The sequence below is a fragment of the Arachis ipaensis genome, chromosome B8, assembly GCF_059453495.1.
Source record: "Arachis ipaensis isolate K30076 ecotype BB chromosome B8, ASM5945349v1, whole genome shotgun sequence".
NCBI classification, from domain to species: Eukaryota; Viridiplantae; Streptophyta; class Magnoliopsida; order Fabales; family Fabaceae; genus Arachis; species Arachis ipaensis.
The window spans coordinates 32,028,337-32,043,065 of NC_142443.1; the positions used below are offsets into that span (position 1 = coordinate 32,028,337).

The following is a 14,729-nucleotide window of genomic DNA, read 5'->3' on the forward strand; positions in this document are numbered from 1 at the left end:
GCAATAAATGCAAGTCTGTAAATATAATAAACAAAAGAAAATGAAAGAGGATAAAAATGAGAAGTGGAAATGTGAAGAGAGGGAGAAGAAGAAAGTAAGAAAGGAAGAAGAAAGAAGAAGAAGAAAGGAGAGAAGAAAGAAGAAGAAAGTAAAAGAGAAGTGACACATGAGCATCGACCACGCGTACGCGTGGATAACAGAATGAGGATGCGACACGTACGCGTCCGTCACACGTACGCGTGAAAAGCAGAAAAAAGGTGACGCGTACGCGTCAGTGACGCATACGCGTGGATGTGAATTGTGCTCTTCACACAACTCTGGCACAGTTCCAGTGCAAGTCTTTGGTTTTTGTACCAGGGATGGCAGCAATAACATACGACGCGTGCACGTCGGCCATGCCCTCACGTGGAAGGTCAAAAATTCAAATGACGCGTATGCGTCAGTGAGGCGCACGCGGGGGTTGGGTTGTGCTCCTAGCACCCTACCCGCATGGTTCCAACACAACTCTCTGGTTTTTGTACAGGGGAGCTGCAGCGTTGCATATGACGCGTGGGCGTCGGCCATGCGAACGCGTGAGACGGACTTTTTTTTTAACATGAACTAACAAGCTATCAAAGTAATGCCAAACATTATTAAACAAGTGAAACCACAACTTAAACTAAATAATCCTAACTAAAATTGAAAATTCACTTATTACCAATATAAATAAAAGTGAAAATGGAAAGAATTTACTATGGTGGGGTGTCTCCCACCTAGCACTTTTATTTAAAGTCCTTAAGTTAGACATTTGGTAAGCTTTATGTCATGGTGGCTTGTGCTTGAACTCATCTTGAAACTTCTACCAATGCTTGGACTTTCAGTAAGCTCCAACATTTCCAAATAAATTCACCAAGCCTTGATGAAGTTCTTCACAAGCTTTAAGCTCCCAAAGTTGATCCTCTTGTATGCCGGGATCCCAAATCTTGTATCCACACCCGTCTTCCAGTTGATCATCATTATTCCATCTGGGTGGTAAGCAATCTGAATTCTAAATGAAGTACCAAACTCTTCTCTTAGATCCAACCAAATGATCACTAGTCCAACCCTTGCATCTAGCTCTTGAAATCTCAACCTTGATGAGTCTTGATTTGCAATTCCAACCACTAAACATCTTTCTCTAATGCTTCATTCCACAAAGCCTCCTAAGTTGGCCATCCGTTTCAAGTTTACCATACTCAAGTGGGACAATAAAGCTAAGAGAGATAAGTTTTACCCACTCAAATGAAGGATTAAATGGCAACCTAGGTAGAGAAGTCTCCAACGTTCTTGACAAAGCATATTCAACTCCCGTCCATCCTTTTTGAAGGACTTCCACATCCACATCATTCTCCAACTCAATTGGAGAAGGTTCTTCAAACTCAAGGATTTCATTTACAGATGCAAATTTATCACTAGGAGGACTTGATTCATGATCATCATCACCAATGGAACTTGCCTCTTGATCTATTCCATCCAATTCTTCATAGGGAACATGCCTTGGAAGTTGTGCACCTTCTTCCTTAACCTCTTTTTCAAGTCCAATAGGGGAGGATTCAATTAATGTAGATAGAATTTCATCAATTATTGAATCCATCTCTTGGTCAACCTCCTCAAAGTCTTCCACCATGATATGCCTTGGAGGTTGTACACCCTCCTCAACATCAAATTTAAACTTCTTGGAGGGAGGCTCCATGACTTGAGGTTCCCATGGACTCTCAACATCTCCTAAGTCTTCAACCACTTCTTCCTCTTCGACAATTACGGCTTCCTCCAATTGTTCTAGTACAAAATCACATTCCTCATTTTCCACCGGAGTTTCTAACCTCTCCTTCATGCTACACTCCTCATTAGATTCTCCACATGCGGCCATGGGGGTACTTTGAGTGTCGAAGCGTAGGGTTACTAAATTATTTACTACCTCGGTCAAGGTAGCCACGAATTTTAGTGTTGTCCTTTGAATCTCTCTTTGCCCTTGAAGTAGTGAAGCGAGAGAATCATCTATTGAGGCTTGGGGTGGATAGGAGGGTTCATTGGTTGGGAGAAAGGGTTCATGATGAGAAGGTGGTTCATCTTGATAAGAATATGGAGATGGTGTATATTGAGGTGGTGGTTCTTGGGAGTAATTGTGTTGGAATTGGGGAGGTTCTATGTATGGTTCCATATGGCTCATAAGGTGGTTGGTATGGTGGATATGGATTAGGGTCATATAGAGGTGTTTGATTATAGAGGGGCTTGTGAGTATGGTGGTTCAAAACTATGTTGAGGAGGATATTCATAGGGATATGGTGGTGGTTGTTGGTAGTCACAAGGAGGTCCACCATATCTATTGTCTTGGTATGCATTAAAGGGTGGTTCTTGCTTATAGTATGTTGGAGAGGGTTGTTGCCATGAAGGTTGTCCATAAGCTTGAGGCTTCTCCCACCTTTGATTGTCCTATCCTTGATGCATGTTCGCATTGTAGCTTCCATTCCCTACAACATAATTTGAACCAAACTCATAGCCAAAGTAGTGAGAATTCATAGTAACACGAGAAAATAAAAACAAATACTAGTAAAACTAATGAAAATAAACTCCTAAAACTAGCAAAAACTAACAAACATACCAAAAATAAAGATATTCACAATATTAACAATAACCAATAATAAGGCACACATTTGCAAATCTCCGGCAACGACGCCAAAAACTTGATGGAGGAAAATCCTCAGTAAAGAATTTCTCAATAAAAATCGCATTGCTAGTATAGATCTAATATAAACCGACAATTAAACCTCAATCAATGTTTAAATTGTTTGTCACTTAAGCAAACCAAATAAAATTAACTGAAGTATTTAAACATCGGGTCGTCTCTCAAAGGAATTGCAGGGAAGTGTAGTTTATCATTAGTTATGGGAAAGTATATTTTTGCGATTTTGTAATAAGAAACAAGAAAGTAAATAGCAAGAAAGTAAGGAAAACTCAAAACTCAAATGGTAAAAAGGTCTTGGTAAGGGTTAATGGTTAAGGATCTCTATCCTTGTCACTAACCACAATATGATAGTTGTAGGGATCAATCTCATTTAGTCATCCTCTAACAATTGAAGGAAGGTCAAATGAGCTTCATCAATCCTAATCCATAAGTTCTAACCACTCACTAATCGAATTAGTGAAAGCTAGTGTCAATGGACATCAACCGTCAATCACTTGGACATTAGCAACTCAAGGTCACCCAAGTTACCAACCCAAGCTAAGAATAGAAAAATATACTCTATAGCTAAAAGAGACATTTCATCAAACATATAGAATGTAATAAAGAGAAACATCATAAAATATAAGAATTAATAAAAGTTATAACTAACACCAGCAAGAAAGCAATAAGAGAAACCAAGGCAAACATAAAATAGACATGAAAACATAAAATTGCATTAAAAAGGAAATTGAAAGTAACACAAGAGTTCATAAACTAAATGGGCAAAATAAAGGAATTAATGAGAGAAATAGATAACTAAAGTGCTAGAACAAATAAAAGTACGAGAAAACTAAATTAAAATAAGTCTGAAACCTAAACCTAAGGAGAAATTGAAAGAAGAAACCTTAAACCTAGAGAGAGGAGAGAGCCTTTCTCTCTAGAAACCTACATCTAAAACCTAAAATTTGTATGAATGAATGAATGATGCCTCCCAGCTCCACTCTACAGCCTCTTGTCTTCATTTTCGAGCCTGAAACTGGGTCAAAAGCAACCCAGAAATCGCCCCCAACGTTTTCTGTTAATTGCAGCACGTGACGCTTGTCACGCGTACGTGTCAGCCATGCGTACGCATTGTTGGATATTGAACTTGCCACGTGTACGCGTCGTTTGTCTGCTGCACCGGTCACGCGTATGCATCATCCATGCGTACGCGTCGAGATCAGCTTCTTAAATCCCCAAATTCTTGTGTTCCTTTCACTTTTGCATGCTTTCTTTCCATCCTCTAAGTCATTCCTGCCCTGTAAAACCTGAAAACACTTAACACACATATCACAGCACCGAATGGTAATAAGAGAAGATTACAAATTAGCAATTTTAAGGCCAAAGAAGCTTGTTTTCAATTATAGCACAAAATTAAGAAAGAAACTTAAAAGCATGCAATTTACATGAATAAATGGGAGAATAATTGACAAAATCCACTCAACGCAATCCAAAATATACATAAAATAGTGGTTTATGAATCTCCCATACTTAAACATTAGCATGTCCTCATGCTAAGTTCAAGAGAACCAAAAGAGTGAAGGGAAAATGGTAAGACTTATGCAATGCAACTTATCTATATGAATGCAACTAAATGATAAATGCTTCTACCTACTTGATTATAAGTAAATAAATCTTCTAAGAGTAAATATGAACTGGATTCCACTAATTCAAATCTCAAAATAAAGTACAAGTAGACTTGCAAGAAGAAAGCTCGTGAAAGCTAGGAACAAAGAATCGAGCATCGGACCCTTACCAGAAGTGTATACACTCTAATCGCTCAAGTGTTTAAGGTTCGATTCTCTTAATTCTCTACTAATCTTACTTTCTAAGACTTGCTTTTCTTCTACCAATCAACAAAAATTTCATGCACGAATACACATATCAAGAGGTCTTTTCAAGGGTTGTAATGGAGTTAAGGTCAAGGTAGGAATGTATTTGGTTAAGTGGACTGAAATCCAAATCCTTGATTAACCTAAACTTCCCACCTAACTTAAAACAATCCATGTAATTACAATGCAAAACCTAACTACCCATTAACTATGTTTTTCACATATTCATGCATCCCAAATTTGAGTACAATACATATTCATTGCTACCACTATTTACTTTGGGGCATTTTGTTTCTTTTTTTGTTGCTTCCTCTTTTTCTTTTCTTTTTCTCCCTTTTTTTAAACAATGAGTTAATGCATATGATTAAAGTGTTGGATGCATGAACAAGTGCCCAAACTATTTTCATGTTATCATAAAAGAATATAAAATACCCAATTCCCAAACCAAGTATTCCTAAACCCAACTTCCCCACACTTAATTCATGAACACTCTCTCACTAGTCTAAGCTAACGAATGATTCAAATTAAGGACATTCATTGTTTTCCACTTAGAGTTAGTGATGTGTTAAAATAAAGAACAACAGGGGTCAAATAGGCTCAACATTAATTTACAAAGGATTGATAACAAGGGTAAGGCCATTTGGGTATGTAATCTTAGTGAAACAAAGACCTCAATCATATAGGTGCATGCATACATCAAACAATGGAAATATATAATCAAGCAAGACAAAGATCACAATTTTGGAGAGAACAACACACACCAAAATAAAACATTGGTTGATAAGATGTAACCAATCAAATAGGCTCAAAATCTCACTGGGTTTGTGTGTTCTAGCTCTAAAACCATGTTCCAAAATAAATTTCTTCAAGCAAGTTCAAAAAAATTTAATTCAAATTAGTGAAATACCTTAAAATAGTTTCTTAGACAAGAAATTATCACTTCAACCAAGTAGTACATAAATGCAAGCAACTAACTACACATGCAATCTATTATGCAATGCAACAACTAACTAACAAAGGAGATTAAAAATTGGTGTTGAAAGACGAAGTAGTTACCTATGAAAGTCGGTCTCGACCTCCCCAAACTTAAAGATTGCACCGTCCTCGGTGCATGCAAAGATGAGCTAAGTGGAATAGGGTTGCTACAACTGATGAACGCCTTTAAAAGATTATGCGGAGGGACTTGTTGTTCGCCCCATTTAGAAGCTTTTCCTTTTCCTTCTTGGTGACCGGCCTAAAAAGGGAGAAAAAGCAAGAAGAATAGCCCACAAACAAAGATATCAAAATAAATATAATATAGGTGGGGCTAATGCCAAATAAGAGTGGGATTTATCAACTACATGGTAGCTACAACATGTGAGTCAGAAAGCAATATAAGTTAAGGCATATCAACTAATACTTGATGCAAGAGTAAAGGTAAAGCATAAATAAATGGCATGATGAGAACACTCAGAAGCATCAAGTTCAAACAAGATTGATACAAACAAGATTAGTGCTAACCATGAGAGCATTTGGTCACATCCTAACTCAATGATAATGAAGCACAAAAACAAAGAATAATGAGTTAGGAAGGAGTAAAGCACTAATCTTGTGTGTGGAGCAAAGTTTGCAAATAAGAAGTAAGAAAAAGTGGGTTATGAAAGACAATGTAAGTCCATATCAATGCACAAAGAATACAAATAAAACAAAAGATTAAGCATTGATTTAAATATCATCACCCAATAATACAAAACAAGTCACGAAGCACCAAAATAATGCAAGAAATATTCAACAGTTGAGTAAGAAAATTCAACACCAATGTTAAAACAAAAAATATAGAAAAGAAAAGAGGAACAAACAACAAAGTTAAAATGCAATGAATGCAAGTATGTAAATGTAATAACAAAAGAAAATGAAAGAGGATAAAAATGAGAAGTGGAAATGTGAAGAGAGGGAGAAGAAGAAAGTAAAAAAGGGAGAATAAAGAAGAAGAAAGTAGAGAAGAAAGAAGAAGAAAGGAAAAGAGAAGTGACGCATAAGCGTCCGTCATGCGTACGCGTGAAAAGCAGAAAAAAAGAAGGTGACGCATACGCGTCAGTGACACATACGCGTGGAGGTGAATTGTGCTCTTCGCACAACTCTGGCGCAGTTCCAGCGCAAGTCTCCGATTTTTGTACCAGGGATGCCAGCGTTAAGATACGACGCATGCGCATCGGCTACGCCCACGCGTGGAAGGTCAAAAATTCAAATGACGCGTACGCATCAGCAAGGCGCACGCGTGGGTTGGGTTGTGCTCCTAGCACCCTACCCACATGGTTCCAGCACAACTCTCTGGTTTTTGTATTGGGAAGCTGCAGCGTTGCATATGACGCGTGCGCGTCGGCCATGCGCACGCGTGAGACGGACTTTTTTTTTAACATGAACTAACAAGCTATCAAAGTAATGCCAAACATTATTAAACAAGTGAAACCACAACTTAAACTAAATAATCCTAACTAAAATTGAAAATTTACTTATTACCAATATAAATAAAAGGAAAAATGGAAAGAATTTACCAATGGTGGGGTGTCTCCCACCTAGCACTTTTATTTAAAGTCCTTAAGTTGGACATTTGGTGAGCTTCTTGTCATGGTGGCTTGTACTTGAACTCATCGTGAAACTTCTACCAATGCTTGGACTTCCAATAAGCTCCAACATTTCTAAATAAATTCACCAAGCCTTGATGAAGTTCTTCACATGCTTTGAGCTCCCAAAGTTGATCCTCTTGTATGTCGAGATCCCAAATCTTGTATCCACACCCGTCTTTCAGTTGATCATCATTATTCCATCCGGGATGTAAGCAATCCAAATTCTCAATGAAGTACCAAACTCTTCTCTTAGATCCAACCAAATGATCACTAGTCCAACCCTTGCATCTAGCTCTTGAAATCTCAACCTTGATGAATCTTGATATGCAATTCCAACCACTAAACATCTTTCTCTAATGCTTCATTCCACAAAGCCTCCTAAGTTGGCCATCCGTTTCAAGTTTACCATACTCAAGTGGGACAATAAAGCTAAGAGAGATAAGTTTTACCCACTCAAATGAAGGATTAAATGGCAACCTAGGTAGAGAAGTCTCTAACGTTCTTGACAAAGCATATTCAACTCCCGTCCATCTTTTTTGAAGGACTTCCACATCCACATCATTCTCCAACTCAATTGGAGAAGGTTCTTCAAACTCAAGGAGTTCATTTACGGATGCAAATTCATCACTAGGAGTACTTGATTCATGATCATCATCACCAAGGGAACTTGCCTCTTGATCTATTCCATCCAATTCTTCATAGGGAACATGCCTTGGAAGTTATGCACCTTCTTCCTTAACCTCTTTTTCAAGTCCAATAGAAGAGGATTCAATTAATGTAGATAGAAATTTATCAATTATTGAATCTATCTCTTGGTCAACCTCCTCAAAGTCTTCCATCATGATATGCCTTAGAGGTTGTACATGCTCCTCAACATCAAATTCAAACTTCTTGGAGGGAAGCTCTATGACTTGTGGTTCCAATGGACTCTCAACATCTCCTAAGTCTTCAACCACTTCTTCCTCTTCGACAATTACGACTTCATCCAATTATTCTAGTACAAAATCACATTCCTCATTTTCCACCGGAGTTTCTAACCTCTCCTTCATGCTACGCTCCTTATTAGATTCTCCACATGCGGCCATGGGGGTACTTTAAGTGTCGAAGCGTAGGGTTACTAAATTATTTACTACCTCGGTCAAGGTAGCCACAAATTCTAGTGTCGTCCTTTGCATCTCTCTTTGCCCTTGAAGTAGTGAAGCGAGAGAATCATCTATTGAGGCTTGGAGTGGATAGGAGGGTTCATTGGTTAGGAGAAAGGGTTCATGATAGGAAGGTGGTTCATCTTGATAAGGATATGGAGATGGTGTATATTAAGGTGGTGGTTCTTAGGAGTAATTGTATTGGAATTGGGGAGGTTCTATGTATGGTTCATATGGCTCATAAGGTGGTTGGTATGGTGGATATGGGTTAGGATCATATGGAGGTGTTTGATTGTAGGAGGGCTTGTGAGTATGGTGGTTCAAAACTATGTTGATGAAGAGGTTCATAGGCATATGGTGGTGGTTGTTAGTAGTCACAAGGAGGTCCACCATATCCATTGTCTTGGTATGCATTAAAGGGTGGTTCTTGCTTATAGTATGTTGGAGAGGGTTGTTGCCATGAAGGTTGTCCATAAGCTTGATGTTGTTCCCACCTTTGATTGTCCCATCCTTGATGTATGTTCTTATTGTAGCTTCCATTCCCTACAACATAATTTGTACCAAACTCATAGCCAAAGTAGTGAGAATTCATAGTAACACAAAAAAATAAAAACAAATACTAGTAAAACTAATGAAAATAAACTCCTAAAACTAGCAAAAACTAACAAACACACCAAAAATCAAGATATTCACAATATTAACAATAACCAATAACAAGGCACACATTTGCAAATCTCTGGCAATGGCGCCAAAAACTTGACGGAGAAAAATCGTCGGTAAGAATTTCTCAATAAAAATCGCGTTGCAAGTATAGATCTAAACCGACAATCAAACCTCAATCAATGTTTAAATTATTTGTCACTTAAGCAAACCCAATAAAATTAACCGAAGTATTTAAATCTCGGGTCGTCTCTCAAAGGAATTGCAGGGAAGTGTAGTTTATCATTGGTTATGGGAAAGTATATTTTTGGAGTTTTGTAATAAGAAACAAGAAAGTAAATAGCAAGAAAGTAAGGAAAACTCAAATAGTAAAAAGGTCTTGGCAAGGGTTAATGGTTAAGGATCTCTATCCTTGTCACTAACCACAATATGATAGTTGTAGGGATCAATCTCATTTAGTCATCCTCTAACAATTGAAGGAAGGTCAAATGAGCTTCATCAATCCTAATCCATAAGTCCTAGCCACTCACTAATCGAATTAGTGAAAGCTAGTGTCAATGGACATCAACCGTCAATCACTTGGACATTAGCAACTCAAGGTTACCCAAGTTACCAACCCAAGCCAAGAATAGAAAAATCTACTCTATAGCTAAAAGAGACATTTCATCAAACACCTAGAATGCAATAAAGAGAAACATCATAAAATGCAAGAATTAATAAAAGCTATAACCAACACAAGCAAGAAAGCAATAAGAGAAACCAAGGCAAACATAAAAAAGACATGGGAACATAAAATTGCATTAAAAAGGAAATTGAAAGTAACACAAGAGTTCAAAAACTAAATGGGCAAAATAAAGGAATCAATGAGAGAAGTAGATAACTAAAGTGCTAGAACAAATAAAAGTATGAGAAAACTAAATTAAAATAAGACTGAAACCTAAACCTAAGGAGAAATTAAAAGAAGAAACCCTAAACCTAGAGAGAGGAGGGAGCCTCTCTCTCTAGAAACCTACATCTAAAACCTAAAATTTGTATGAATGAATGAATGATGCCTCCTAGCTCCACTCTGCAGCCTCTTTTCATTATTTTCAGGACTGAAACTAGGTCAAAAGTAGCCCAGAAATTGCCCCCAATATTTTCTGTTAATTGCAGCACGTGATGCTTGTCATGCGTACGCGTCGCTGGATATTGAACTTGCCACGCATATGTGTCATCTACGCGTACGCGTCATTTGTCTGCTGCACCGGTCACGCGTACACGTCATCCATGCATATGCGTTGAGATCTGCTTCTCAAATCTGCAAATTCTTGTGTTCCTTCTACTTTTGCATGCTTCCTTTCCATCCTCTAAGCCATTCCTACCCTGTAACACATAAAAACACTTAACACACCTATCATGGCATCGAATAGTAATAAGAGAAAATTACAAATTAGCAATTTTAAGGCCAAAGAAGCTTGTTTTCAATTATAGCACAAAATTAGGAAAGAAACTTAAAAGCATGCAATTTACGTGAATAAATGGGAGAATAATTGACAAGATCTACTCAATTCAATCTAAAATATACCATAAAATAGTGGTTTATCATGGAACATACTAAGTTCCTTTGTCCTTAGGAGTTGAATTATAGTTCGGCTGGTTTGTGGTCGGGTTTGTCATTTCTTTTTGGCCTCTACTGCTGACGTATTTATCCAGCAAACCCTGTCTTGCCAATCTTTCCAATAGGTCCTTGGCTTTTACATATTCATTAGTGGTATGACCAAACTTTTGATGGAATGCATAGTGTTTGCTTTTGTCCACATACTTTTGGTCTTGATAGGTTCTTGCTTTGCTAGGCGGCTTTATGTCTTACTGTGGAGAATTTTCTTCTCTTTTCGTGTTGAATTTTGTGTATGAGTTAAAATTCAGTGTCAATTTGAAAAGTTTCCTTTGATCACGTGTTTGACTCTGTCTTCCCTGTCTATCCTCTTCTCTCCAGGGTGTTTGCGGTGTTTGTTTTTCGGCTTTCCTGGCTTCCCTCAGCTCTTTGATCTCAATTTTCTTTGATGCTTTATCCCTGAATTCGGCTAGTATTTTAGGTTTAGTGACGACAATAGTCTACTGGAATCTCCCTAGGTGTAGTCCGCTTTTCAGTGCATGAAGGTGTACACCGGGGCTGAAGTCAGGAATTTTCATCGCGACTTTTGTGAATCTTGTCAAGTAATCTTTTAGGCTTTCATGTTGTCTATACTTGATGGTGCTGAGGAAGTCAGAGTCATGGACATAGATCTTCGAGGCTGCAAAATGGTTGACAAATTAGTCGGCAAACTCGTCAAAGCTGGAAATTAAACCAGTAGGGAGACTAGAAAACCATAATAAGGCAGCTCTGTCCAAAAAGGTCGGGAATGATCGGTATAAGATTGGGTTAGAGGCACTGTTTAAGAACATCATAGGCTTAAATTTAGTGATGTGGATGTTGGGATCACCAAAGCCCTCGTAGGGTTTTGATGTGGTTGGAAGTGTGAAATTCATCGGCATTTGTAAATTCATTATCTCGGCAGAGAAGGGATTTGTTCTTTTCTTAGTAGACTTCGGAGGAATGGCTTCCATTGCTGTGTTTGTTTCAAAGTGATGCTCGTTTTCAAAGTTTTCCTTGCTTGCCGTCTTTTTATCCCCCTCCTCCCTGTCTGTTCTACCCGCCAGAAGCTCGGACATCTTTTTCACTTCTGCTTGGAGGACAGCATTCATGGCTACTAATTTGGCATGAAAGGGAGGAGGGGGGAGATGATGTAAACAAAGAAAAAGGGGGATTGTGCGGTAAGAAATGGGCTCCATGGTGGGTGCCACATGTTCTATCAAGGATACTCTTTCGAGTTATACCTCGCCACTACTATGTTATGAATGCTTCAAGCTTCCCAATTAGCAGGGATGAGAGGTTCTCTGAACTCGGACTGGGTATAAAACCTGCAAAAAGAACTCCAACGTTCAAGTCTATAATATATCTCTTAAAGTAAAAACAAAACTGAAAGTATTAGGATTGTGATTTATTTCTTGAATATACCTTTTTGTTAGGCTAATGCCACTATTTATGGCCACTTCAAGTAATTGACTATTGATCCCTCTCTCCAAGCTCTGGAGAGTGTCCGAGATATTGGGAGGCAGTTGTTATAGTGGATCGTTATTAATTTTAAAAATGTTGACTAATGAATCAAGGTATAAACTAACCTATAAAAAATATAAGGGTTATGGAACAATACCAAACTAACCAATTCAACCCAATTAATAACTAAGAATCAATCACTTAATTGGTTCATCTTAATAAAAGAATCAGTTGAAGTAAGTTGGTAAAGTGATTTTTTTTTTGAAAAAAAAGTTAAAAATTTAATTTTTTATTAAAAAATATTCTTTTAAAAAATATAGAAATATTCTTATTATACATGATTCAACATCTTAAGCTTTTGAATATATAATTTTATCGGTTGAATGACTCATTCTATTCTTTTTTTTTTAATGTAGATATTTTTATGATAATATCTTTACATAATTAATGATAATATTGTGAACCATTAGATAATATAATGACATTTTTTTTAATATGTTTGACTGAATATATTTAATTGAATTATCTAACGATTTATAATGCTATTTTTATGTGAAGATGTAATATGAGTATTCTCAAAAAAAAAAAAAAAATACTCACATAGATATATTTGAGAAAAAAAAAATCAGGAAGTTCTAAGTTTGTTTCCTTGATTTACAAATATAAAAGCACTATGATCTACCATTGAAGGGCCAAAGACATTACACCAATAAGTAAGTCTAGTCATATATCCACTTCCTTTGAGAAACACATGCATGCATAAATATTTCTCTTTAACACTTTCACAAAATGTCTGTGTCTGAAGGGTCTTCTCCTTATTTATCACTGGAAACTGCCTCTAACTATTCCTCCTACAAGAGTACTCCAACTACTCCAAGCATTCAATTGGTACCAAAATCAGTCTCCGAGAGGCTTCTTGGGAAGTTCTTGGACTCGTCGCAGTTCGATTTCGATTACCAGCAGAGTGGATTGTGGTCTCCTCCCGTAAGGAGAAGGGTGTTCTTGGCCTCCCCTGCTGGTAACATTATTTGCTCTGACGAGGAATTGCTCAGAAAGCTCAACAACCAAAACAAGAACAAGACAACACATGTAACTAATTTGCTCCAATGTATGTATATAAATTACTTTCATTCTATTAACTCTCTTGTTTTCTTCCATCCCCTCTTTATGGATTGTTTGTTACTTTTTGACAGGCCTTTTGGTGCTCTTGAAGCTGAAGGGCAAATGCCAACCATAATTTGTCTAAGGAATATAAGAGATTTACTTTTCAATCACATGTGCATGTGAGGATTGCTTTTTCCAACTTTTGGGGTCCAATGGTTATATGGTATCATATCATCGATCCATCTTAATGGCTGCCGTAAAGATAGAGTGTGATGATGAGCTTAATTACAATAATATATTCTTGGGGGTTTATTTTATGATTTTTAATGTTTTACTTTCATGATTTTTCTTAATATACATCCATGCATCCAACTTAGTTCTTACTACTTTCATGCTCTGCCATACAACATCGATGATATATGATAACGTAAATAAAAATAAATTATGTATTAAAATTTATTTTTAATTAATATATTTTTCTTAGAATGACAATAATTTCTTAAATTTCAATTCTAAATGTCCAATAATACGTAGGATTTTGTTGTTTTAATTTAAGGGAAAAAAAAGTTCGGACACACCAAATTAAAGTTAACAACTTTTTTGGCATCATTATAAGGAAAAGTCCAGATATAAGCAACTTTTCAAATTTTGGCCAGCATGTAATAACCAGCAAATAAAAGTGAGCTATGAAATGAAATCTCACATCATTAAAATAATTATTAATAACTATTTGATGGTTACAAATCATAAAAATTACTGGCCAAACACTCCTCTTTTTATAAATGTCTACACAGCAAAATGCATTCCATAAAAGAATATTATAATAATATATAATCTAGATATTGAGAGTGCAAAAGAACAAGAAGAAAAAGAAAAGTGCATGAATCAAATTATGTTGTGCACATATATAAAATAAAAAATGACAGTTTTGGTTTAAGAACAATAATAGATTGATCGGATAATTTTAAAAAATTGTTTGTCCAAAATGATTCTTTCAATTACATAGATTTTTTTTTTCCTTATAAAATCTTGTTATTAATAATCTTCTTCACGGTTATCATTGTTTACAAATATTGGACGTTAAACTATTTTCAGAGATTTTTTTAGAGATCATATTATTGTTATGCATATAGATGAGAGGAGATAGAGAGAATAATTAATGAAATTGACAATATCTTCACTAAAAGAGGTATTATCACTAAAAAAAAAAAAAAAAAAAAGTCTATAGTCACGGTAAAAAGCTGTGACAATAGTTAGTAAAAAAGGTGACCATAGATTTATGGTCACGGTTTTTTATCGTAGCCTATTCTCTCGTGGCCATAGGTCTATGGTCAACGTTTTTTTATCTATGGCCATGATTTCAATTTTCAAATCCTGACACTTTAGGCCACGTTTTTTCACCGTAACCCACTACAAGAAACGTCGTTAAAATCGACGGCCAAATCGACGGCTTAGTCGTCGATAATATTGAAAATCGACGGCAAAATAAACGGCGCAGTTGGTCGCTATAAAGCCTGTCGATTTTTCAAAATGCTAATAAAATCGACGGCTTTCATAGCCGTCGATAATAATCTAATAAAATCGACG

The 14,729-nt window shown here is 36.6% G+C and overlaps 1 protein-coding gene across 1 annotated transcript; it reads left to right on the forward strand.

Annotated features, from left to right (window-relative positions):
• Positions 1–12,756: 12,756 nt before the first annotated feature.
• On the forward strand, positions 12,757–13,509 carry LOC107612444 (uncharacterized). Its single transcript, XM_016314143.3, has 2 exons — positions 12,757–13,146; positions 13,232–13,509. The coding sequence occupies exons 1-2, from the start codon at positions 12,828–12,830 to the stop codon at positions 13,273–13,275; spliced, it is 363 nt and encodes a 120-aa protein (XP_016169629.1). The 5' UTR covers positions 12,757–12,827; the 3' UTR covers positions 13,276–13,509.
• The last annotated feature ends 1,220 nt before the right edge of the window (positions 13,510–14,729 follow it).